The sequence below is a fragment of the Erinaceus europaeus genome, chromosome 12 (genome assembly GCF_950295315.1).
Source record: "Erinaceus europaeus chromosome 12, mEriEur2.1, whole genome shotgun sequence".
Lineage (NCBI taxonomy): Eukaryota > Metazoa > Chordata > Mammalia > Eulipotyphla > Erinaceidae > Erinaceus > Erinaceus europaeus.
The window spans coordinates 2412557-2439785 of NC_080173.1; the positions used below are offsets into that span (position 1 = coordinate 2412557).

General features: G+C 49.4%; 1 protein-coding gene across 1 annotated transcript in view; it reads right to left on the reverse strand.

Moving 5' to 3' along the window:
* The window catches only part of ERN1 (endoplasmic reticulum to nucleus signaling 1), an 89567-nt gene that overhangs the window by 50966 nt on the left and 11372 nt on the right, over positions 1-27229 (reverse strand). The window contains exon 2 of the mRNA XM_007527695.3: positions 3404-3524. Within this exon, the coding sequence (XP_007527757.2) occupies positions 3404-3524 (121 nt within the window). The remainder of the gene's footprint in view (positions 1-3403; positions 3525-27229) is intronic.

The window sequence follows — 27229 nt, forward strand, 5'->3', positions numbered from 1 at the left end:
GCTATCTATCCTCCCATCGTCTGGAAAGATATCAGGACCGGCTCACCCTGGAAGTCTGTGGTCGCCTGCCTCTCAGTGCCCGCCCGCCCGCCCTCTGCCTTTCTGTCTGGTTACAGGCTCTGCTTCCACAAAGTCAGCTTGCCCCAGCAGAGCTGTTCATTGCGTGAGTGAGGGGCTGAAAATGGCTTGCCTATTATTCCAGTTTAGATTACCGGCTGGCTAGCACATCCTTTTTGAAACTGCATGTGTGTAGGTTAAATATGCATATGCACATACATATATATATTTTTTCTGGGACAGAAGTGTGGACACTTGTGTCAAGCACCATGTGATGGAGTGTGGCCAGCCTTCCCAGTAAATCTTCTACCCATCTCCCTCTTCTGCTCACTTCTGCTCACTCCACATGCCAGCAGCCTGGCCACTCTTTTTTCTCAAGGCACAAACTCAAGTTCACTTATTTTTCCCCAAACTTGCCTGCGTGTGCATGAAGGTTTTCAGTATGGCTGCTGACACATGGGTGCGACTTTTCCTCTCCCTGTGACAGTGTCTGCAAAGCAGTCTCAGCCCAACTTCACTCTGACCCCTGCTCGGCACCCTCCAGGCTCTGGGCTCTCCCACCCTCGCCCCTGCTAGCGCTTCTGCCAGGAGGAGAGTTTGGCCTCCTTGTGGTCTCCCTCCAACAACACTTCTGGTGGCGAATCCCACCCGCTACCCCCCTGCTTCACTCCCTCCAACAACACTTCTGGTGGCGAATCCCACCCGCTACCCCCCTGCTTCACTCCCTCCAACAACACTTCTGGTGGCGAATCCCACCCGCTACCCCCCTGCTTCACTCTTCTCTGCATCTCTCAGTACTCGCCTACCCATGGCGCCACCAGAAAGAAGCGAGCATCAGAGCCTACTGAGTCCTGCTTGGAAGCATCTGAGTATAGTTGGACCCTTTAAATTCTCCCTCTGAGCGTCCCTTCACTCCTTGCTCTACCAGCTAGCCCAGCTGTGGACGGCTGCTACAGGTTCTTTCTGGCGCACCTCTCACCACCCCCCCCCCTCTGGTCCGTGTTTGCAGGTCAGCGTCACCTTGCACCGGCCTCTCTCCAGGGCCACTCGCTGCTACCCCGCTGATCTGGATGGAGGCAGAGCACCTGCGAGTCACCTCCGGCTCCTCACAGAGCAAAGCTCCCACCACCCTCGCGGTCGCCCAAGCCCGGGCGAGCCAGCGCCACCAGCGCCGCCGACAAGCCCCAGGGCTCCTCCACTCCGCCACCTCCCCCTCGCTCCTCCACCCCGTGCCCAACACTTCCTGCTCCTTCCTCCTTCCCAGGGCTCGCCCAAGACCAAAATGGGACTCGCCCACCAAGGCTCAGCTCAGTGCCGGGACTCCACCAAGTCTTTGCTGCCCCCCGAGGGGCGGTGGGTGGACATGTCTTGGGGCCTCTCTGCAGGAGCCATGACACTCGGCTCGCAGCTCCAGCGCAGAGGGCCTGTCTTCACTCCTCACCAGGCGGTGGCCTCCCTGCGGGCTGAGGCTGCCTCCCTGGTGCCCCATACATGATCTTTCGGAGACTGAGTTCTCTAAACACACGTCAGATCAAGTGGGGAAAAGAAAGAGGGGAGGAGGGCAAATCCGTTAGGCTCTGACTGACAGCGAGGTGCAGGCTGATTCTTAGCTTTGGAGGAATAACAAGCCAGCGTTAGGCTCTGACTGAGAGCTAGGTGCAGGCTGATTCTTAGCTTTGGTGGAGTAACAAGCCAGATGCAGCTTTGCCAGATGTAGTCAAGGCTACTTGTGAAAATTAAAACTCGCAACGGATCCATTTAAAACAACGCCTGTGTGACACAGCAAAGCCGAAGGCAGTGGCGGTGCTGCACTCCAGTTCCCACTCATTCTCTGCCCCCACCCTCTGCTCCTCTCATATTGATCTTTAAAAAAGGAGGAGGAGGAGGAGGAGGAGGGAGAGAGGGAGAGAGGTCGTGCAGACAGCATTCTCAGAGCCCGCGGTGCAATCCCGCTCTCAACAGTCTTGACGAAGCTCATCTTTCCAGAAGCCCGGCGTGCTTGCTGACCTAGGCAGGGCAGAGCTGGTGAGGCAGGCAGTCTGTGGTGCCCCGGGCGCCATCGTTTCTGAATGGTGACTAGGTCTGCTGCTGAATTAACAAGATGACAGCTGGCCTGACATGAGATTTTCCATCTAGACATGACATTTTCCAACTAGAACACTGTTTTGGAACATCGTATTAAGAAGGAAAAACACTTGCTGTGCTCATGCAAGCAATGAGTCATAGATTACTGACCAACAACATGCTGGCCCAGTCCTAAGTAAGGACTCTGAGTGAGGATCATTACTGGGCAGAACAGGGAGGATGCTGAAAGCTCTGGCCTGGGGCTTGCTTGGCTACTTTGGAAACTGAACACGACGCCCAGCTGTAGGGCTGTCTGTCCTTGGATGTCAGCAGAGACAGCAGATCAGAAAGTGGAAGACAGCGGGCCAAAGGGGAAGCAAGTTCGGCCTCTCCACGCCACTCACTCAGAATAAACACTCAATAAGGTGACTCACTCGGATGTGAGTCGACTATCACTGCTCTCAATCATTTTACTTCCACAGAAACAAAGGAGCGATTCAAGGATGAAGAAGATAAGTTCTTATATTTACATTTACAAGATTCTGATCATCAGAACAGAACCAGAGATCTTTATGTAGCATGTTTTCATAAAGGCTACCCATCCAGAATATCAGAAAAGTCTAGTCAGGGCCAGGCGGCGGCGCACCTGGTTAAGCGCACACATGACAGTGCACAAGGACCCAGGTTCAAGCCCCCGCTCCCCACTTGCAGGGGGAAAGGTAGGGCTGCAGGTGTCTGTCTGTCTCTTTGCCTCAGCCTCCCCCTCCTCTCTCAATTTCTCTGTCTATCCAATAATAAATAAATTAATTAAAAAAAAAAAAAAGTCTAGGGTAGGGATAGGTAACATAGTGGTTATGCAAACAGACTCTGATGCCTGAGGCTCCAAAGTCCCAGGTTTAATCTCCTGCACCACCATAAGTCAGAGCTAAGCAGTGCACTGGCAAAAATAAATAAATGAATAATAATAGTAATAATAGCATAATGTAAATAAATAAAAATAAACTTTAAAAAGTTTAGAAGCAATTAAACATGAAATATGGACAGAAACAAAAGGGGGGGCTAGATAAACTGATAATAATTTATAATTCGATTTATAATTTATAATTCAAGAGACGATCACAATTCTAGTTTTGAGTGCAAATCTCTTCTTTCCTTGATTCCATTGCGTCTTCTTCCTTCTTCTTCTTTTAGTCTTACTAAGGCCTATACACCTCTTTTTCTGGAGTGCATTTCCTCAGAAACAGATGAGAAACAACGTTGCCCGAGACCACATTCAAATTACCTTCTTTTAAAGTCCATTTGATTGAACCTGTCCTCTTGCTGACAGCATGCAAGCTCCCATCCAGGGTTGACACAAATAACAGAGTCTCAGGAAGTGTCACTGTGCTGGGACTTCCAAGAGTCTGCAACGAGACGTGGTCACGGTCAGTATGACTCTCCCCCTGGGTCGGTGTAACTGCAGACCTCCCCCCACGCCAGCCCCAGTCCCGTTTCTCAAGTTCACCGTCCTACACATGAGGAAACAGAGGAGCCAAATTCCTGTCAAGGGCAGAGTCGGAACCAGAACACAGGCTGCTGAGTTCAGCCTGAGCAGCCGTCCTTGCAGACAGACGGGACTGTGACCTAACTAGCACAGCGGCGAGGATAAGTGCTCTGAGATGATCCACAGTTAGTCTTCGCTGAGCCAGAGGGAGAAAGTACTCAGTTTTCCGACTTCCTTTTCTTGGCTATATTTTACTTTCTAAAGCCTGGTCATCGCGCACATTGTGAGAACTATGTTGGTTACCGGGGGCAGGGGGTTGGGTGATGGGTGGGCACAGAGCTATAAACTGAATTTCTTCCCTCCACACACATACACACAAGACCTGGCCATCTTGCAAGACTCCATAGTAAAGAATATCAGCACATCCACACCCACCCACACGCACTGAGGATATTTAAAGGAGGAGGAGGACAGCTATATGAAGCATAATAGGTAGGAAAACATATCAATAGCTCATATAGTACAGCACCAAAATCTCAAACAGAAAGACATTCTAGGGCAGGGGAGACAGCACAGTGGTTACGCAGAGACTCTCATGACTGAGGCTCCAAAGCTCCAAGTTCAATCCCCTGCATCACCATAAGCCAGAGCTGAGCAGTGCTCTGAGAAAAATAAATAAATAGGAGTTGGGCGGTAGCGCAGCGGGTTAAGCACACGTGGAGCAAAGCACAAGGACCGGCGTAAGGATCCCGGTTCGAGCCCCCGGCTCCCCACCTGCAGGGGAGTCGCTTCACCGGCGGTGAAGCAGGTCTGCAGGTGTCTGTCTGTCTCTCCCCCTCTGTCTTCCCCTCCTCTCTCCATTTCTCTCTGTCCTATCCAACGACAGCAACAACAATAATAACTACAACAACAATAAAACAACAAGAACAACAAAAGGGAGTGAATAAATAAATAAATATTATAAATAAAGAAAAAGAAAGGTGTTATAAAAGAAGATATGTACAAAACGCAACCCATGTTCATTACAGTGCTCTTTACAATGATGAAGATAGGGAAATAAGTAACCAAAGACAGACGGGAAATTAACAAGCTGTGGGAAATACACATAAGGGAACACTAGCAGGCTGTGAGGAAAGATGTCTTTTGCCTTTTTTTTTTTTTTTTTTTTTTGCCTCCAGAGTTATCGATGGGGCTTGGTGCCCGCACCACGAATCCACCACTCCTGGAGGCCAGTTTTGTTGTTGTTGTTGCCCTTGTTATCTATCGGTGTTGTTGTTGCTATTATTGTTGTCGTTGTTGTTGTATAGGACAGAGAGAAATTGAGAGAGGAGGGGAAGACAGAGAGGGGGCCGCCTGGCCCCTGTCATTCTGCCTTTTATTACAACAGGTATGGGTCATGCTGACAGAGACCAATTAGCATCTCTCTCAGAGGTGCACATAAAGAAATAAAGCAGTGCAGTGATAGTGTCAGAATAAAACAACTTCCTGGCCTCTGACCACAAAACTGACCCCTCGCCCCCAGAGGCAGAGAGAGCGTGTGAGGGAAGAATACAGGGCTTTTAGTGCTGCACTTCTGGTGCGGGGAGGCGCCCACACCAAGAAAGAAACTATTCCTCATACAACCCTCTAAACCAACAGAAATTTAATATATAGTTTTTAAAAAGTTGTCTGAAGATATTTTAAGACACAGGGACCAGGCGGTGGTGCACCTGGTTAAGTGCTCACACTACAGTGCACAAGGACCTGGGTTCAAGCCCCTGGTCCCCACCTGCAGGGGGAAAGCTTCATGAGTGGTGAAGCAGGGCTGCGGGGGTCTCCCTCTCTCCCTCCCCCTCCCTTCTTGATTTCTGGCTGTCTCTATCCAATAAATAAAGATAATAAAAATATTTTAAAGAAAGATATTGACATAAAAATAGTAAAAAAAAATAGTAAAAAGTAAAAGCATAACTCAAATTGTGCCTGCATTTATAATCAAAATATAATTTAAATTAAAATGCATCATTTATGCTCAATGCATTTTTTTATTTCTTTATTGGGGAATTAATGTTTTACATTCAACAGTAAACACAATAGTTTGTACATGCATAACATTTCCCAGTTTTCCATATAACAATACAACCCCCACTAGGTCCTCTGTCATCCTTCTTGGACCTGTATTCTCACCACCCACCCACCCCAGAGTCTTTTACTTGGGTGCAATACGCCAATTCCAGTTCAGGTTCTACTTGTGTTTTCTCTTCTGATATTGTTTTTCAATTTCTGCCTGAGAGTGAGGTCATCCCATATTCATCCTTCTGTTTCTGACTTATTTCACTCAACATGATTTTTTCAAGGTCCATCCAAGATCGGCTGAAAACGGTGAAGTCACCATTTTTTACAGCTGAGTAGTATTCCATTGTGTATATATACCACAACTTGCTCAGCCACTCATCTGTTGTTGGACACCTGGGTTGCTTCCAGGTTTTGGCTATTACAAATTGTGCTGCTAAGAACATATGTGTACACAGATCTTTTTGGATGGGTGTGTTGGGTTCCTTAGGATATATCCCCAGGAGAGGAATTGCAGGGTCCTAGGGTAGGTCCATTTCTAGCTGCTCAATGCATTTTTAAGGGTTTTTAAAGAAAACAGCAAAGGTAGTAAAATTCACTTTCTCATCGACTTCCGGTGGCAGTGAACACTCTAAGTTGGTGTAATCTTTCTAGGAAACCTAGAGAGCTCATATATTTGATCCTGTAATTTAATTTTCTGGGCAGAGGGGAGATAGCATGAATGGTTCTGCAAAAGACTCTCATGCCTGAAGCTTCAAAGTCCCAGGTTCAATTCCCTGCACCACTATAAACCAGAGCTGAGCAGAAGCCTGGTAAAAATAAACAAATAAATAAAATAATAATTTTCTTTAATGCAGTATGAGAGTAGTGAACCCAAGGCCCTAAATATGGGCAGTACCATTAAGCAGCTTCACTGGCCCAATTTTTATTCTTTTTTTTATTTTTTGCCTTCAGGGTTATCACTAACAATCCACTGCTCCTGGAGGTCATTTTTTTCCCTTTTGTTGCCCTTACTGTTTATCGTTGTTGTTACTGATGTCGTTGTTGTTAGATAAGACAGAGAAATTGAAAGAGGAGGGGATGGCAGAGGGTGGAGAGAAAGACAGACACCTGCAGACCTGCTTCACCACCTGTGAAGTGACTCCCCTGCAGGTGGGGAGCAGGGGGCTTGAACCGGGATCCTTACGCCGGTCCTTGCGCTTCATGCCATGTGCACTTAACCCGCTGCGCTACCGCCCAGCTCCCGATAATAACAAATTTTTAAAGAAGAGTGAGTGGATGAGTAGGAAGACACATTGACACTTGGGAGCCACAATGTGGAAGCCCCTGCTGAGCTCCCTGCACGTGTCGAACAGCCACCCCAGCAACGACCGTTTTGTACAACAGACCTTAGGGTTACACAAGAGCTGCTTAACCTTCTGCGGGGCTCGAGTCTGAAGTGCAACAGGAAAGTTCTGTTAATGTGCTTTCCTCTGTGTGGGTACAACAACAACAGAAAAAGCTGGAGAGAAACACAGAAAGAGAGAGAAACAGAGAAATAAGCTGGAGAAGCAGCAGGGCTGAGAGAATGGAAGACAACGCCCTGACACCCTGTTCCTCAGTCCTGGCCAAGTCCCTGTCTTGGGCTCCTGACATGGCCACTGGTAGAGCCCTCTGCTTAAGCTCGTTTTAAACAGGTGTCTGTCATTCGTGATTAAAGCAGCTCACATGTACAGACACACACTCCCAGTCACTGAAAATACAGGCAGGAAAAGGGATGAGGGAATATTTGAAATGACAGTGGCCACGTGTCCCTCTCCTGCCGGGTTTCTGTGATACCATCGTGCAGTGTGCACTGAACTTGAGTGGACTTCAGGGGACTTTAAAGATGCTTCAGGAAGTTTCCAGGGGAGGTCCACCTCAGGATGTCAGCCCACACACCCAGCCGCCTCTGACTGCGGGTCACAGAGGTCCCTCCAGCAGACAGTGTGCGTCGAAGATCAGAAAGCTACTGTCAGGAGTCGGGTGGTAGCGCAGCGGGTTAAGCGCACGTGGTGCAAAGCGCAAGGACCGGCGTGAGGATCCCGGTTCGAGCCCCCGGCTCCCCACCTGCAGGGGAGTCGCTTCACGGGCGGTGAAGCAGGTCTGCAGGTGTCTGTCTGTCTCTCCCCCTCTCTGTCTTCCCCTCCTCTCTCCATTTCTCTCTGTCCTATCCAACAACGACATCAATAACAACAATAAAACAACAAGGGCAACAAGAGGAAATAGATATTTTAAAAAATTAATTTAAAATATTTTTAAGAAAGAAAGAAGAAAGCCACTGTTAGAAATATACAAAATAAAATAAAAAAGAAAGCTACTGTCTAAAGTCTATGGGAGAACTGTAAATAGTCCCAAATATACCTTATCACGGCAGTAATAGTAAAAGGGGCCAATACTTAATAAGATCCAAGTGCTGCTTCACTGTGATCGTGGAAACAGAAGCCACCTGCTCCGTCTCAGCAGCCTAGAAACCACAGGAAGAACAACTGTCTACGGCTGGCTGATGAATCGAAATACAACACTAATCACATAATAATTACAGCTTTAAAAAACTCAAATATGCCAGGTTTGGCTACAAGACGGATTCATCAGCTGAGAGCACTGTCAGTTAATCACTGTCCACAGGGATGTCACCAACCCTGTCACAACCGGCACGATTCTCTCTTCCTTGAATGCCCGCTATTTCACAGGAGGATGACTCAAAGTGTTGTTTCCTTAGAAGGAATATCACAAAATCTCTGGATGCCCCCCCATACCCACACACACACCCCAGCAAGAAAATCCCGTCTTCAAACACTGCTGTCTAACGGGCTGGAGAGACGGCTCAGCTGGCAGAGCGTGTGCCTTTGCGACGCCCAGGTGTTCAGCCCTGGCCTCACATGGGAGTGGCATGGCACTGGGGGACCTCTAGTGTCATGAAGTCTCTCCCTCTGTGCCTCTTTCTGAATGGAAAAGTCAGTCCAGGGGGCCTGGTGGTGGTGTCCTCAGTAGAGGACACACATTACCATGTGTAAGGACCAGGTTCAAGTCCCTGGTCCCCACCAAGGGGGGAGGGGGGGTAGGGAATCTCATGAGTGGTGAAGCAGAGCTGCAGGTGTCTCTCTGCCTCTCTCCCTCCGTATCTCCCCCTTCCATCTCAGTTTCTCTCTCTCCCCAATAAATTAATTAAAATATTTTTAAGAGAACATCAGCCTAGAAGGAAAATCATACATGTGAGGCCCCAGGTCCACAAAAGTCACTAAGAGACATACAGATGTCAGCAGGATGCCGACCAGACTTCCCTGGGCAGACCCCACAATTGTGCCTTGGAGCCCCTCTTCCCCAGAGCCCTGCCCCACTAGGGAAAGAGAGAGACAGGCTGGGAGTATGGATCCACCTGTCAACACCCATGTTCAGCAGAGAAGCAATTACAGAAGCCAGACCTCCCACCTTCTGCATCCCACAATGACCCTGGGTCCATACTCCCAGAGGGATAAAGAATAGGAAAGCTGACAGGGGAGAGGGTGGGATATGGAGATCGGGTGGTGGGAACTGTGTGGAGTTGTACCCTCTCATCCTATGGTTTTGTTAGTGTTTCCTTTTCATAAATAAAAAAAATAAGAGACATACGTAACTGCTTAGGTGGATGAGAAATGAGCTGCTTCTGGCAGACACAGTCTGTGACACCGAGCACAGCTGAGAAGCACCCAAAGCAACAACCTAGTCAGCCCGTCACCCTCAACCAGCCACCTCTGTCTTCGGAGCTCCCTGTTCTCTTGGAAGGTGAGATGGCAAAAGGCCTCGCCGGTAAACAGACTCGGTTCCAGAAGTCTGAGGATGGAGACAAGTGCTGACTCCACAGCCCCACATCACGTTGACTACCTAGAATCTGACTCATTTTTTTAAACCAGTGGGGATACACATTCCTGGCCTCCAGGGTCATTCTAAGAACCACAGTAACATCAAAGGACAGTGGTGACAGCAGCAGGTAGCCAGTCTCCTCTAAGCTACACCTGATAACTTCTCTGATCATCAGAGAAACCAGCTCTCAGCCACGCACTCCCTCTCCCATCAGGTGACCCAAGGTCCCAATTCCAGAAGCCCCTGTGGAGGACCGTGAAGCCTGGTGACCCTGGGCAGATGACGCTGGGGAAACGTACACACACCGTGCCTCAGTGGTAGACACAGCCTGCTCAGCCAGGACCTCGACAGGAAACTCCCATAAAAAATGAAATCCCGGTCTGAACCCTCACAGCAAACGTTCTGACACTAACAGCAAGGTCTCGTAAGCCGACCTCTTTCATGACATGTTTCACTCGCTTTGCACTTCTAGGAAGCTGGGAGACGATTACCGACCGGAATGATCAAGGGGTTAGTCACCAGCAATTTCACTGCTCTCCGATTCTTTAATTTAGCTAATTGTTAGCTGTTCCTGCACTAATTAACTCAGTTCCTTTCATTTCAGGTAAGGAAAATGAGAATTACAGACACATGGGCCAGATACATATTTAAGCAAGATGGACACACACACACACACACACACACACACACACACACACACACACACACACCCTCTGACAAAAACCCACCAATTCCTGTTCTGGAACTTGAGAGTGGTCAGGACAGGAAGTGTTAGGTTGGCTGCCTCAGCTGCCACTGTGGAGGCTGTGGGTTTCCATTCCCCTCTGCTCTGGGGGAAGCGCTTTGCCAAGCTCCTTTGAGACTCAGAGCACAGCTAAGTCTAGTGTCCTCGACATTCAGAAATACTGCATTTTCCATGGAGACACGATTCCTACATTTCAGACACAGCTGGGGGGCTGGGCGGTAGCAAAGCGCAAGGACCAGCATAAGGATCACAGTTTGAGCCCCCGGCTCCCCACCTGCAGGGGAGTCGCTTCACAGGCGGTGCAGCAGGTCTGCAGGTGTCTGTCTTTCTCTCCCCCTCTCTGTCTTCCCCTCCTCTCTCCATTTCTCTCTGTCCTATCCAACAACGACAGCAATAATAACAAGAATGATAAACAACAAGGGCAACAAAAGGGGAAAAAAATAGCCTCCAGGAGCAGTGGATTCATAGTGCAGGCATGGAGCCCCAGCAGTAACCCTGGAGGAAAAAAAGAATTCAGTTATTTAATAAGGTGGTGGCCTGGGAGGTGGCACAGCAAGTCAAGTGCCGGGCCCTCAAGCGTGAGCTCTGATCCAAAGCAAAGGTTTTATTCTGACCCAATCTTCAGATCACTTCCAAATCTGATCCAAATGCAAAGCACACTAGCTCCAAATATGGAGGCCCCAATCTGATCATCTACAGATGGGGTACAGCAGGCACACTGAGTGGGGCCAGGCGGGGCACACCCAGCCAAGCACACATGCTACCATGCTCCAGTGCATGGGCTCCAGCCCTTGCTGTCCATCTGCAAGGTGAGTGACGCACGGGGTGAAGCAGGTGTCGGGTCTAGAACACCAGGCTCTCGTGATGGGAGGTCATGAGTTTGATCCCTGGCACTGTACATGCCAAAGCAAAGCTCTGGTCATTCTCATACACAGAAATCAGTCTTTAGAAAGCAAGACGACTAAGACGTTGGTGGCAGTGAGCTCATTTGTGACTCTGGTTTAAGGACTTTAATCTACTACAGAATCACCCCAAACCCTGCCAGACCTCACGCCCCTGAGTGCAGGTCAGCACACGGCAGTCACACTTGCTTCTTGCCAGTCTATCGGCCTTTGTGTCTTCAGGCTGAGTCAGTACAGGCAGCCATGACATTTGCTTTGGATGAGAGTCAAGTGTCTGGATGGGATGCAAAGGGCAGGGCCCAACTGAACGGCACTGTGTGGTTTCCAAACCCAGCAGCAGGGCTTGGCTGGTGCTGTGGCAATGCCTGTGTGTGATGTAAGCAACCACTGTCCCAAAGCAGTTGCAGCCTTCAGGTTAGATCACTCCTTTTAATGGATCTGATAAAAGGCTGCTCATAAGTCTGCTTTACTCCTGAGTGCGAAGGTATGCCGATTTCATAATAGGTGAATATGTAAATGCATGTATTTTTTTTCTTTTCCCCGTGCTGATAATCAACGCCCAATCTGAAAGCGCCGATTTCCTCTTAGCCTTAAAGGTCCCCTTAGCGCAGGAAGGACATGGAAGGGCCAGGCAGAAAGTGAATAAATGTCCTAGTGAAATAAAACTTATCTACAAACAACTGTATTTATGACATAATTGCCAAGGACATTTGCCAGATGTTGCCAAGCTTTGAAACTGTCCAGCACTACAGACTATGCCTCTTATCAGTTGAGATGCCTGACCGGCCTGCTTCCTAGTCTGAGTCCCCGCTGTTCGGAGCACACACAAGGATCACCACAGCCCGCTCACCCAGTTTGCCAGGCCACCTGTCCCTCACCAACCAGCTGGCTGGTCGCTGGAGTCCATATGGCTCCACACAGCAGGTAAAACAGCAGGCGGGGGCTGGCTATGGCTCCTGGGACGCAGAGCTTCACAGATGAAAAGGACTGGAGAGCTCTCCTCCCTGGCCCTGTCGTTTCACAGGAGAGACAGCCAATGCCCAGAGAGGTGAAGTGGGGTGCCCAGAGCACCGCAGACGATGAACGCACGAAGTGGAGCAAGGCCTCCGCCTGCCGGTGTGGTCCTCTGCCTAGCACACCACACTGTCATTCCACACCTTTTAGTTAGGAGACTCTCAGAGCTGAAATTAGTGAGGGCCTGGCGTTCCACTGGGAGTCCTGCTGAGGTAGCGAGGGAGTGACCTTCTGCTCTGATATGACGGTGGGGTCTGTCAGATGAGTCAGAAATGTCACTGGTAGATTCTCTCTAGCCACCCAGTTGACCAGGAGGCACTGCCAATCATACAGGATGAGGACCCCTGGGAGCTGCAGACAGACAGAGTAACTGGGATCACCACTACAAAAAGGTCTTGCAGTACACAGGCATATAGCTCAGACCTAACATGTCCATTTTTTTAATGATCTCTGATGCTGGTGGTGATACCGTAACCACTGGCGATTCTTCTATGAAGCAAACCCTTCTCTGAACGCCACAGCCAAGGAGACACACATTACTGTCAAGCACAGAAGGACCACTGACATGACCAAACATGCTGATGAGCCAGCCCCATGCAGTATAAGCCGTGCCTGCTTCACCTGGCAACAGTAAGATGCCCAAACAAAAGGGCGCCAACACAGACCTGAGTACCTGAGGTCTTCATCTGAGAGAAGAAACCTCATGCCATCAGATCTCCGCAGAACTGGCACAGGCTTCAATGTGCTAGGATCTTCTAAGAGACTTAACCAGCTAGATGCAATTCTCACACATCTGGACAGCTGGAGGGCTGGGGGCCAGGGGGCTGGCACTGCACCCAGCAGAGAGCACACAGTACCACGCACCGGGATCTGGGTTCAAGCTCCAGCCCCCACCTGTGGGGGGGAAGCTTCGTGAGTGGTGGAGCAGGGCTACAGATCCCTCTCCTCTCTGTCTCTCTTTCTCTCTCACACTCTATCAAAAAGAAGAAACCAGCCTCTGGGAAATGGTGGTGGAGAGATAACGGGGAGAGGGAAGGAAGGGAGGGAGGAGAGAAACTCCTCAGGAGACTCCGGCACAGCCTGGTCAGAGCGTGCTGGAAAGCTGGGGCCTGGGCATATGGAAGCCTCCACTTCCTCCAGTCTGTCAAGGGGCCGAGCCGGCGGGAAGCACCACAGGAAGGAGATACCAAGCCTGTAGGTTCACTGAGGAGCCTTTCCAGACGCAGGAAAACAGCTTCCTCCTGAGATGTGAAACGTGGGCGTCCAGAGCCGGCAGGTGCCATGCCCCTAAGCGTCCACCTGCTCTGGGTCCTCCCGTCCTACTGTTGACCTGCCCAGCTCAGAAGAGCAGCTCTCATGGGCATCTGGACTGAGGAGCAAGGCGGCTGCCAGATCTGCTTGTCTTCTGAAAAGGGACATATACCAAAGAGGGTGACAGAGGACCTAGTGGGGGTTGTACTCTTCTGTGGAAAACTGAGAGATGTTATGTACAAACTATTGCATTTACTGTCAAATGCAAAACATTAATCCCCCAATAAAGAAATTAAAAAAGGAAAAGAAAAGAAAAGAAAAGAAAAGAAAAGAAAAGAAAAGAAAAGAAAAGAGATGGACAGCAGCAACATTCTAAGTGCTAAGAAAGCAAGAAAGACAGGAAGAAATTAAAATACAAGAGTCATGGCGGACTGGGGAGAGCATTTTACGAAACAGGTGGCAGGGGCCAAAGACGCCACGAGAAAGCCAACAAGCACCAGCTCCGTGGCCGCCTTCTGTCTCGGCCTCTGCTGCTGCCAGCTCTCCGGCTCAGGGCCGGTGTGACAGCCCGGGCAGAGTTCTGGGATGACGTGGATTCTCAGCACACGAGCCAGTTCATTAATGCCTGACCCTTCATTTCTGAGGGCGAAGAAGGACCCGGCAGGTGCACGCGAGACTTCACAGGGTGACTGGCCGTCTGGAGGGCAGGCTCACCTGTCCCGTACGAGAGGGTGACAGTCACAGCAAAGGACCGTGGGAGAACTGGAAGGGCTGCTGAATGGACGGCGCCTATGCGGTGAGCGACGCCTGAGTGCTGACACTAAGAGGCCAGACCAAGACACATCTCTTCACGAGTTCTTCCTTCTCTCTCTCTCTCTGCGTGTATAAGTTTATATACACACACATATTCTCCCCGTCTCTCTAAATGTGTGTATAGAGAGAGTGTGTTTCCTCTTTGTCTTGTCCTCTTTCCTTCTCTCTCTATGTATGAAAACCTGGGAGAAATGGATTAGCACATGCAAAAGGCTTCAGCATCACAGGACAAATAAACAAACAAACAAAGGGAGGGAGGAAGAAAAGAAAGAGGGGGCCGGGTGGTGGTGCACCTGGTTAAGCACACGTTACCATACACGAGGACCAGGGTTCAAGCCCCTAATCCCCAGCTGCCAGGAGGTGGGGGCGCTTCATGAGCAGTGAAGCAAGTACTGCAGGTGTCTCTCTGTCTCTCACCTTCCCCCTTCTTAATTTCTCTCTGTTCTATCAAATAAAGAAAAAAGGGGGGGGAGAATCCACCAGGAGCAGTGTGGTTGCTGTGCAGGCACTGAGCCCCAGCAATAACCCTGGTTGAGAAAGAAAGAAAGAAAGAAAGGAAGGAAGAAAGGAAGGAAGGAAGGAAGGAAGGAAGGAAGGAAGGAAGGAAGGGGAAGGAAGGGCTAGAAAGGGGCTGGGCGTTAGCACAGCAGGTTAAGCACATATAACTCGAAGCTCAAAGAGCCGCACAAGGATCCCAGTTTGAGCCCAGCTCCCCACCTGCAGGGGTTCCTTCACAAGTGGTGAAGCAGGTCTGCAGGTGTCTTTGTCCCCCACTTCCCCTACCCTTCTCTCTTCCTCCCCATCCTATCCAACAGCACAACAATGGAAAAAACATGGCCTTCAGGAGCAGTGGATTCATAGTGCAGGCACCAAGCCCCAGTGATAACCCTGGAGGCAGAGAGGAAGGAAGGAAGGAAGGGAGGGAGGGAGGGAAGGAGGGAGGGAGGAAGGAAGAAGAGAAAGAATGAAAGAGCTAGAAAAGAAAGAAAAAAATTTTTAATGGTCCGGGAGGTGGCACAGTGGAAAAAAGTGTTGGACTCTCCAGCATGAGGTCCTGAGTTCAATCCCTAGCAGTCCATATACCAGAGTGATGTCTGGTTCTTTCTCTCTCTCCTGCCACTCTCATTAATAAATGAATAAACTAAAACCAATCTTTTTGTGATCAACTGTAGTCTACAGAACTAATTTCTTGCTGAGCCCCTGCACCTGAGGGCTTGGCTGGTCACCCATGGTCACCCAGGACAGACAGGCAGAGGCTGGAAACTCATGTGAGGCGCTGTAGCGAGTCTTACGCCTGAGGCTCCAAGTAAAGAATTGGGGGGGGGGGGTCCCCGGCACCTGGCGGTGTGGGGCCTAGGCTGGGGCTAGGGTGTTTTGCAGAAAACGGAGAGGTTTTACACATGGATCAACAACTGTATTTACTGCCAACCGTTAGCCTCACAATAAAAGACGATTTCACTCGGAGGAGCCCGGCTGGCTTGTCCTCTCACTCACTCTCGCAGCGCTCTGTCCCCACCGCCCGCACTTGCTTCCAGGATGAGTTCTGTTGTCATAGGCAAAAATCTGAGGAACACTAACCGGCAGGACGGGTAAGTCACCGGCTCGCAGCCTCAACTTCCTCAAGTCTGTTGGCAGGGATGTGGAGTATTGACCGATCTCTTCCACGCACTCCCATTTCACACTTCTTCCTGTTGGCTGACTCCTCTCTGTTCAACCCCCCAGCTCACCCCCAGGCCCCCTTTCATTCTGCATAGTCCAGGGGAAAGGTTCTATTATGTATAAGGGCCCCAAGGTATGGAAAACCTGTCTTCTAAGAGTATACTGCGCAGAAGAGAAGGAATGGAACCTGAGGGAAAAGACACAGGTTCCAAGACTTTGTGAAAGCTGTGCTGGCGTCCTGCCCAGACCCTGCCCAGAGCAGTTCTGAGGTCTGCAGCCAAGTCCCGCTCAGGCCTCGCCACTCCCTGCTCGAACCCGTGTTCACAGCACTCTGGAGCTTGTTAATTATCTCTTTGTTATTATTATTATCTTTATTTATTGGACAGAGACCGCTACAACTTGACAGGGAAGAGGGAGAGAGAGGGGGGGGGGGGGAGAGAGACCTGCAGCCCTGCTTCCCCACTCGCAAAGCTTTCCCCCTTCAGTTTGGGGCCAGGGGGGTTGAACCCGGGTCCTTGCACACTGTAACGTGTGTGCTCAACCAGGTGTGCCACCAACCAGCCCGTTAATTATCTTATCAGAACTCCAAGTACAGGGGCCAGGCAGTGGCACACCTGGTTAAGTGTTCACATTGTAGTATGCTAGGACCCAGGTTCAAGCCCCTGATCCCCACCCGCAGGGAGAAAGCCTCAGGAGTGGTGAGGCAGGGCTGCAGGTGTCTCTCTCTGTCTCTCTCTACCTCTTCCCCTCTCACTTTCTCTGTTTCTATCCAATCATAAAATTAAAAAAAAAACAACTCCAAGTACAAAAAAGTCAAAGTTCCTGGCACACTGGGTTGAGAGTATTACCATATACAAGGACCCAGGTTCAAGCCCCCAGCCCCACAGGCTGGGGAGAAGCTTTACAAGGACTGCAAACAGTGCTGCCAGTGTCTCTCCCTCCCTTTCTCTCTCTCTCTCTCTCTCTCTTTTTTATTTACTTATGAGAAAGATAGGAGGAGAGAGAAAGGACCAGACATCACTGGCACATGTGCTGCTGGGGACTGAACTCAGGCCCTCAGGCCTGAGAGTCCAAAGCCTTATCACTGCACCACCTCCCGGGCCACCTCTCTTTTTTTTCATATTCTTTTTTCAGTTTTTTAATTTTATTTATTAGAGACAGAAAAATTAAGAAGGGAGGGGGAGACAGATAGTGCATCTCTGCTTCACTACTCGTGAAGCTTCCCCCTGCAGGTGGGGACCAGGGGCTTGAACCTGGGTCCTTGTGCACCGTAATGTGTGCGCTCAACCAGGTGCGCCACCACCCAGCCCCCTTTCTCCCTCTCTATCTCCTCCTCCCCTCTCAGTTTCTCTGTCCTATCAAATATAAGAACAATAAAATAAAGCAAAAAAAAAAAAAATTTCCCCCCAAAACCCAAGTTCCTCAGGTGCCCCCAAGCCTGGCACACGCTCAGTGAATGTTTTTGGGGTAAGTGAAGCTGAAGTTGAGATGAGGCAGGGGCGGTATTCTGGCCTGGTCTCTGGGCATACCACTCTGTTTTTCTAGGCATCGTTTCCTGAATGTCTAAAGATGTCTGGGTTAGATCCGTGGCTTGCCAGGCCCTCCACTCCCGTCAGCGCGACGGTAGATTCTTCTGTCCACAACCAATGAAAACATGCCCCAAAGCTGCAGAAGAAATTGAGAGATTCCAGAAGTCTTGATGGTGTTGAACACAGTCATCCCCGAGCCTGGTCTTTCAACATCTCGTCTCTGCTTACCTCAGAATGTCGCAACACTTGACATTAGTGAGGATTTGATTCACTTTATGGTTCAGGGTGGAGAAAAAGAAACGCCATAGCAATCAGCTGCTATTGTGGGGGAGGAGGCAGGCCCTTCCCAAGTTCACCACATGCTGGAGGCTCCACATGAACCAGCTCCTGAACTGAGAGAGACAGACTGCTTTTCTTCTCCACAGCACACATCAGATAAGGACTGAACTTTACCCAAGCACTGAAAGACCCAGAGATTTCCAAGTACTGAGCCAGCAGATCAAGATGACTTGAGGTTAGTTCTAGAAGCAGCTGGGGGTTGGTTCCCAGCCAGCTGAGCACTGAAACTACAGATAAACTTGTTCTTAATCTCTGTGTGTAAAGAAAACCGTTTCTTTTTTTTCCCCTTCTTCGCAAAAAAACAGACCACTGCAAGCGGAGAATGAACCTCAACAAAACTAAAGGATAAAGTCACTGAATTGTTTGTTTGTTTTTCGTTTTTTGCCTCCAGGGTTATCGCTGGAGCTTGGTGCTTGCGTCAGGAATCCACTGCTCCTGGAGGCCATTTTTTCCTATTTTGTTGCCCTTGTTGTTGCTGCTACTGTTACAGCTACTATTGCTGGATAGGACAAACAGAAACTAAGAGAGATGGGGAGGACAGAGAGAAATTAAGAGAGATGGGGAGGACAGAGAGAAATTAAGAGAGATGAGGAGGACAGAGAAAAATTAAGAGAGATGGGGAGGACAGAGAGAAATTAAGAGAGATGGGGAGGACAGAGAGAAATTAAGAGAGATGGGGAGGACAGAGAGAAATTAAGAGAGATGGGGAGGACAGAGAGAAATTAAGAGAGATGGGGAGGACAGAGAGAAATTAAGAGAGATGGGGAGGACAGAGAGAAATTAAGAGAGATGGGGAGGACAGAGAGAAATTAAGAGAGATGGGGAGGACAGAGAGAAATTAAGAGAGATGGGGAGGACAGAGAGAAATTAAGAGAGATGAGGAGGACAGAGTGGGGGAGAGAAAGAGAGACACCTGCAGACCTGCTTCACCACTTGTGAAGTGACCCCTCCCCCGCAGGTGGGGAGCCGGGGGCTCGAACCAGGATCCTTACGCTGGTCTTTGCGCTTCGCGCCACGTGCACTTAACCCTCTGTGCTACCGCCTGGTCCCCCATTTGTTTGCTGTTAACCAGAGCACTGAAGTAGCTCTGGTTTACGGTGATGAGGGGGATTGAACCTGGGACTTCAGATCCTCAGGCATGAGAGTCTCTTTACAGAACCATTATGCTACCTACCCCCAAGTCACTGAGCTGTTTGGACCGTGGTGGTACTTCTGAGTTTCAGAGATTCCCCAAACTTGGCCTGACACCCTCCTTGTAGCTGAAACTATCTGGAAATCTTATTTCCACAATGATATACACTATTCAGTTTTGGGGTGGGGGTAGAGAGCATGACTGCGGTGAAGCAGGACTGCAGGTGTCCCCGTCTCTATCACCCCCTTCCCTCTCAATTTCTTCCTGTCTCTATCCAATAATAATAATACTAAAATAATAATAATAACCTGGCAGCAAAACACTCCAGCCGTTCTATTTGCTCAGAATTTTCCAACACACAAACCAGTCCTCCGAAAGATGAGGTGAGAAAAAACGGGACCGCAAAGCTGTCCGTCAACTCCAGCACTAGGAACTGGAGCCAGTTTGGGGCTCACTCAGCTGGGCCCCACAGGACAGGCGCACGATCCCGAGCAGGGTGCTGTCGGCCCGCCTGCAAGGTGCGGTCCCCCGCCAAACGCAAGGGGCCAGGCCCCGGCTCCTGCCCCGTGAGCTCCACCAGGACAGAGACCCCTGTGCTCCGCGCGGCTCCTGCCTCGACCACACTGATGCTTCCCCCATGCCAGCTGAGCTCATCACACCCGGGCCGGGGCCGGGAGCCGGGACAGCAGCCCCGCTAAGCCGTCCCGCCACTGCCCGCACCCCGCCCGGGGCTCGTGGAGCCTGAGTGCCGCTCCCGAGGGCAGACATTCAGAAGCAGGGCCTCCGAACAGAATGGCTTCTCACAGCTGCTGGGCCAGATGCCGCCTTCAGGGAGAAGTCTCCCACGGACGCCGGACACGGTTCCAGCACCGCCAAGGGGACGCTCGGAAGTGAGTCCCTCTCCCTTTTTTTTTTTTAGCTTTTCTTAGAAAATATTTTTACTTATTTATTACTGGACAGAGGCAGAGAGAAATTGAGAGAAGTAGGGGAGACAGGGAGAAAGACAGAGAGACGCCCACTGCCCTGTTTCACCACTCATGAAGCTTTCCCCCTGAATGGGAGGACTGGGTGCTTGGAACTGAGTCTCTGTGCATTATAACCTGACCCCCATTTTCCCTTGTTTCTTTTATTTTTAACATATATTTAGTCCCTTTTGTTGCCCTTGTTTATTGTTGTACTTGTTATTGATGTCATCACTGTCGGATAGCACAGAGAGAAACGGAGAGGGGAGGGGAAGACAGAGAGGGGGAGAGAAAGACAGACACCTGCAGACCTGCCTCACCGCCTGGGAAGCGACTCCCCTGCAGGTGGGGAGCCGGGGGCTCGAACCCGGATCCTTATGCCGGTCCCTGTGCTTTGCGCCACCTGCGCTTAGCCCGCTGCGCCACCGCCCGACTCCCTTACCCTTGTTTCTAAACTCAGGAGTCAGGGTTAGTGGACAGACTTCACTGAGTCACATCTGAGGCAATCCGGTTGCTGGGCCAAGTCGCGTCATCCCTGCCTTCTGCAGCCGCAAACCCTTTTGGGCCACGAGGCTGCTGCAGCCCACCCTCCAGCTCTCCCGTGATCAGGGAAGATGGCCCGGTCTCCCAGGACTTGCTCCCACGCCCTCTCCCCAGTGGAGGGCTCCTGTCTGTCCATATGCCACATGCCCACACTGTAGGGATGCAGTGTAACTCCTCCCACAAAGTCCCGCTTAGCTACCGCTCTCTGGCTACAAAAGACTCATTAAAACTGCAGGAATAGGGGGCCAGGCAGTAGCACACCGGTTAAGCGCACATAGTACAAAGTGCAAGGATCCCGGTTCAGGCCCCTGGCTCCCCTCCTGCAGGGGAGTCGCTTCCTAGGCGGTGAAGCAGGTCTGCAGGTGTCTGTCTTTCTCTCCCCCTCTCTGTCTACCCCTCCTCTCTCCATTTCTCTCTGTCCTGTCCAACAACAACAGAAATAAAAAAAAGAAAAAAATTTTTTAAGGAAAAGATGGCCACCAGGAGCAGTGGATTCACAGTGCAGGCACAGAGCCCAGCAATTACCTGGAGGAAAAAAACGCACTAGGATACTGTGAAGGAACCTGGAAGACTCTATTCTTTCTAATCTTTTTAGTTACTGGAGAAGGCAAGAATAATACGTGTAAGTATAACTTTTTTCATTTGTTTATTTTTTTACCAGAGCACTACTCAGCTCTGGCTTATGGTGGTGCAGGGGATTGAACCTGGGACTTCGGAGCCTCAGGCATGAGAGTCTCTTTGCATAACCATTATGCTATCTACCCCTACCCAGTATAACTTTGACTCTAAGTATCTTCTTATTTAATAACTAAATACACTAAAATATAAAATCAGTTATCAGTCAAAGATCAGTCTTTTTAAAATTTCTTTATTGGGGAATTAATGTTTTATATTCGACAGTACAAAGATCAGTCTTTTAAGGCAACTTGAACAGTTAGTGCTCAAACAAAAAATAGACATCTATCTGGAATTACTTGCTGGGATGAGCATGTGGTTCTGCAAACAGACTCTCAAGCCCGAGGCTCTAAAGTCCCAGTTTCAATCCCTCCCGCCACCATAAGCCACAGCTGAGCAATGCTGTTAAAAAAAAAAAAAAAAAAACAACTGGGGTAATTAGGAATAAAACATAATATAACGCTAGGTTACTCTATATCCAGTTTGCCACTCACTGGCAGAGTGTGTCAATCCTAGATTCTCTGCAGAATAAACCTATCAACTCTCTGGTCCTGTGTTGGTATGCATGAGACCCCTTCTGTTTCATTTGGTTTAAATCCCCCCTGCTTAACACTATTTTATTTACATAACCGCTGTTAACAAGCACCTCCCTCCAGGGCATTGGTTCAATCCCCAGTTTCATGATATGTTTTTGCTCCACCCCCCTCCTTGTCATACCCTGATCCCTTCTTTATCACACCCTGATTTTCACCAGTCACTTTTCTCTCCATCCTCTCTATGTCACATCCTGTTTCCACCTTACTTGGCAAGTATATATAAAGACAGCATTGTGAGTTTTACTGTACTGTACTTTGAGTTTAACTTAGCTCGGTTTAGATTGTGCTGCGTCCTGCATGAATAAAGAAATACTGCCTACAGCTCAACCATAAGTCCCTGGTCGTCTGTTACCCGCCCGTGAAGCCAGCCCGGTGAAAACAACATAACCCAGCAAAAACAACATATGGTGCCCGAACTGGGACTGAAATAAGCCCTGAAACATGGACCGGCATCAACGTGGGACCCTACCCACCCATCGTCCAGATAAGTAAACTTGGCTACCCATCCACCATGGGTTGCCTTTCTACTTATGGAGAGGTTTGCCAAAGCCTCTACTGTTTCATCATGAGACAGTTACTCTGTCTCTGGAACATTTTACTCTGGGCCACATTTCGGTTCCCTGAGCGGGAACTTTGGTTTCTTATGACCGGGATCATAGAGCTTGGGAGATGCACGGAGATTTCTCCTTGGACTTTCTGGATTCCCTCTCCCATGTTTTCTGAGGAAAAGGACTACATTTTGCTCCGGGCCACAGTTTGGTTCTTTATGACTGTGATCGTAGACCTTGGGATATGCATGGGGATTTCCCCTGGGACTTTCTGGACTTCTTCTCGAATGTTTCCCGTGGAGAAGGACTACTCTAATTTGAAGAGCATTCTCGAGTACCCTGGCAGTTCCCAAGTATGGAGACATGTGGTTAGTTCTACTCTCCTGATTGGATTCTTTCTTCGATGGAAAGACACTTTTAAAAATGGGTGCCTGAAGCAATCCAGCAGGAACAGTCCGAAGCACCCTAAATGGAATTTCGAGGAGCTTTTTGAACTAGGACGCCCTCCGGGGATTCTTAATCCTACATGGTGAGATCTTGATAATCTGGTTCAAGTTGCGTTTCATAAGAGAATGATTTGAATGACTGAATTTTTGTTTGACATTGACTTAAAAAAAAATGCTGGACGCAGCCATGATTTCTAGAGACATCCAGAAACAATTCAAAAATTGTTTTTTCCCTCCTTTGATTTCTCTTTTACATCTTGACATGATTCTGAAACGTTTAATCCTGAAAACTGTATGAGTTATGGGTGGGGCAGATAGTGCAATGATTATGTTAATTATTCTCATGCCTGAGGCTTTTAACCGTGGTTCTTCTGTTTACCTTTCCACATTTTATTGAGTTTAAACTGTTTAAACAACCTTAAAATCATACTAGAAAGGACTTCCAATTATAATAGAGTTATCAATTATAGTAAACTTCTAATCTGCTACAAGTTTTGTTCAACAAGTAAGTGAATTTCAGCTGTCAAAGTCTTCACATGAAAAAGCATCTACTCAAATGGAATTCCTGGAAATCCATTTGGATCCGGTTCTCTGACATCGCCCCCGAAAACCAATGATGAGACCTGGCACGACCTGAAGAAACAGATTCACAGACTCCAAAGATCACTCTCTACAGAAAAGCAGAATTCAGGTGGCCGACATTCCCCATCGAGACAGACATACAGCGTTTCATCCCTTGGCATTTTCTTCTGTGGTCAGCTACTTTGGACTGACACCTCCATCGGACTTACTGGTACACACTGCTGTGTTTCTCAAAGACTAACTTCAGCCAGTTGCCTTGAAACTTTATAGACCATGTCCCCTCGCCTGCAGGCTCTGTCCCAGAGGCAGAAAGCTCCCCCTCCTTATTAGGTTATGCCCACAGAGGCATGAAGCGCCCCAAGAGGCAAGAGATGCCCACAGAGGCAGGAAACGCCCTTTGAGGCAAGAGATGCCCCCAGAGGCATGAAGCATTCCCAGAGGCAAGAAATGCCCTTTGAGGCAAGAGATGCCCCCAGAGGCATGAAGCATTCCCAGAGGCAAGAAATGCCCTTTCGCCTGCTAGGCCTTGCCCTTTGAGGCAAGAAAAGCTCCACTTGACATCACACTGGTTATTGCTGCTCGCCTATTTTGTTTTCCATGTTATATGCCAGTTCTTTTGAAAACGCCTGTACGATATACGTTTCTGTTCACCCCATAATGGCCATTAGTTAAAAAGAAAGGGGGAATTGTTGGTATGCATGAGACCCCTTCTGTTTCATTTGGTTTAAATCCCCCCTGCTTAACACTATTTTATTTACATAACCGCTGTTAACAAGCACCTCCCTCCAGGGCATTGGTTCAATCCCCAGTTTCATGATATGTTTTTGCTCCACCCCCCTCCTTGTCACACCCTGATCCCTTCTTTATCACACCCTGATTTTCACCAGTCACTTTTCTCTCCATCCTCTCTATGTCACATCCTGTTTCCACCTTACTTGGCAAGTATATATAAAGACAGCATTGTGAGTTTTACTGTACTGTACTTTGAGTTTAACTTAGCTCGGTTTAGATTGTGCTGCGTCCTGCATGAATAAAGAAATACTGCCTACAGCTCAACCATAAGTCCCTGGTCGTCTGTTACCCGCCCGTGAAGCCAGCCCGGTGAAAACAACATAACCCAGCAAAAACAACAGTCCTGTGCCTTCATTTCTTTTTAAAGAGAGGCTGCTAGCCTTCCCTCCACTCCCAGAGACCTGACTTTGCAGGCTTTCCCAAAGCTTCCCGGAGGGCTGCCTCCAGGTGACTGGCTCCAGGCTGGAGCTGTGAAAGCACCTCAGCCTCAGCTGGCAATGTCCTCGGTGCCGGTGCCCTCCGCAGAGGCGGGTTCTCCCTCCTGGGGGCCTCAGGGGTCGTGGGTGACCTGACTAAATTTGGCCGACAAACTCCTCTGACCAAGTAAGGATCAAGCACAAGGTGGGCCTCTAGGCATCTGACACTGCAGAGTTGACTCAGAAGATGTTTTTAATTTGATTTCCATGACAAATACACTGGTAGCCCAAACAGTTATTCCCTCATCTGAACTGTGGGGGGTGGGGGAGGGTAGCCCACCGGAGAAAGAGGCGGTTCTGAATTATAATTATAAATTATCTACTAACCAGGAAATCATGATTAATACATAAGAGGACACTGGATCAAGGTTCATTTTTTAACAGTGAAATATCATGCTGAGGGAAAAGTGAGGCTGATTTGGAATAATCACACACCATTTATCTCATGGGGTGCGGCAACAGAAAAGGAATCTCATCCTGAGGGAGGGTCTATCACGGCCGTGACTGAGGCCATGTCCACGCAGGCAAGTCTCCTGGAGGCCCGGCCGGCCCCCCTAGAGTGACACTACTGCTAAGACCCACTACAGAACACAGATCGTAGCTAAAGAACATCTTCCTTCCCATTCAAAAAAAAAAAAAATCTACGGCCCATTTGCCATCGTAAACCAGCTGCTTTGTTTATTGGCCTCAGCAAGCCTTAACCAGGAGTGCAGTTCACGCTGACCCGCCGCACTGGGTATGGCCAGCTCCGAGCTCAGCGCCGCAAGACGCCGCAGGACACCGAGGTCAGGCAGACAGAGGCCTCTGCACTCTTGCACAAACCAGGAAAAAAGGGGGGAGCAGGGAGTCGGGCGGTGGTGCAGCGGGTTAAGCGCACGTGGCGCAGAGCACAAGGACCGGCTTAAGGATCCCGGTTCGAGCCCCCGGCTCCCCATCTGTAGGGGAGTCACTTCGCAAAGCAGTGCAGCAGGTCTGCAGGTGTCTGTCTTTCTCTCCCCCTATCTGTCTTCCCCTGCTCTCTCCATTTCTCTCTGTCCTATCCAACAATGACATCAATAACCACAACAATGTTAAACAACAAGGGTAACAAAAGGGAAAATAAATAAATAAGTAAAACTTTTTTTAAAAAGGGGGGGGAGCCATCTCTCTCTACCCCCAGCAGGCTAAGCCTCCCTGTGCCTCATTACATACTCCCGAGACACAGCCAAGACCCTCCTTCACTGGGGCCCAAGGGCCAAGACCACTCTCGCCTGTCACCACAAACCCAGCCCCTGTCAGCGCCAGAATGCTCGGGAGGTGGCATGGCAAGGTCTGTGCTCACTTTGCATCTGTCTCTGCAAAGGCAAATCCCCAGGTCCAGCCTGACACTCAGGCAACCCTAGTTTCAAGGTCTCTTGCCCAAGACTGATAACAGGATAAAAGCTGCTCTGCTTAGAGCCTTCAAGACATAAACTTTCAGTTTGCTATTTCAGAAGCATCACTGGGAGAGACCTTACTGAGAAAAGCTTGCACCTGTGTGGATATTATTAGCCCTTAAGCAAAGTAATGAGCTTAAATGGTAACTTGGGTTGAGAACCCTCTTAATCTCCACCTCTCTAGGAAAGTCATTCTTCCTGAGAGATTCTTGGGAGGGGCTGGGGAGAAGGCATAATAATCATGCAAGAGAGTTTCATGCCTGAGGCTCTGATTTCCCAGGCTTGGTCCTCGGCACTACCGTACAACAATGCTAAACAGTTGCTCTGGTCTCTCTCTCTTTCACTGAAAATTAAATAAAAATGGAGATTCTGGGGGGTCGGGTGGTAGTGCAGTGGGTTAAGCACAGGTGGCGCAAAGCGCAGGGACCGGCGTAAGGATCCCAGTTCGAGCCCCCGGCTCCCCACCTGCAGGGGAGTCGCTTCACAGGCGGTGAAGCAGGTCTGCAGGTGTCTGTCTTTCTCTCCCCCTCTCTGTCTTCCCCTCCTCTCTCCATTTCTCTCTGTCCTATCCAACAACGAATTGCGTCAACAAGGGCAATAATAATAACCACAACGAAGCTACAAGGGCAACAAAAGGGGGAAAAAAAATGGCCTCCAGGAGCGGTGGATTCATGGTGCAGGCACCGAGCCCAGCAATAACCCTGGAGGAGGAAAAAAAAAAATGGAGATTCTTGGGAGGGGTGGGGGAGGGTAGATAGCATAATGGTAAGAGACTCCCATGCTTGAGGCTCCAAAGTCCCAGGTTCAATCCTCTGCACCACCATAAGCCAGAGCTGAGCTGAGCTGAGCTGAGCAGGGCTCTAGTAAAAAAAAAAAAAAAAAAAAAAGGAAGGAAGGAAGGAAGGATGGACTTGGGAAGGGGAGAAAGAGGGGAAAGCTAGAAAGACACCTGGGACACCGCTTCACCAGTGATGAAGCCCCCTACCCCCCGCAGGTAAGGACCAGGAGCTTGAGCCCGGGTCCTTACACACTGTAATGTGTGCTCAACCAGGTGCACCACCACCTAGTCCCTTTTATTTATCTTTTAATGAGAAAGAAAGGCAGACACACCCACACACAGAAACAAGAACTTGTGGTGGTGTAGGGGATTGAACCTGGGACCTTAGACCCTCGGCATGAGAGTCTTCTGCAGAACCATTATGCTGTCTCCTCAGCCCTAATTGAGTTTTTTTGTTCGTTTTGTTTTTTGACCAGAACACTGCTCAGTTCTGGGGGTTACCTGGGATGGCAGAGCCT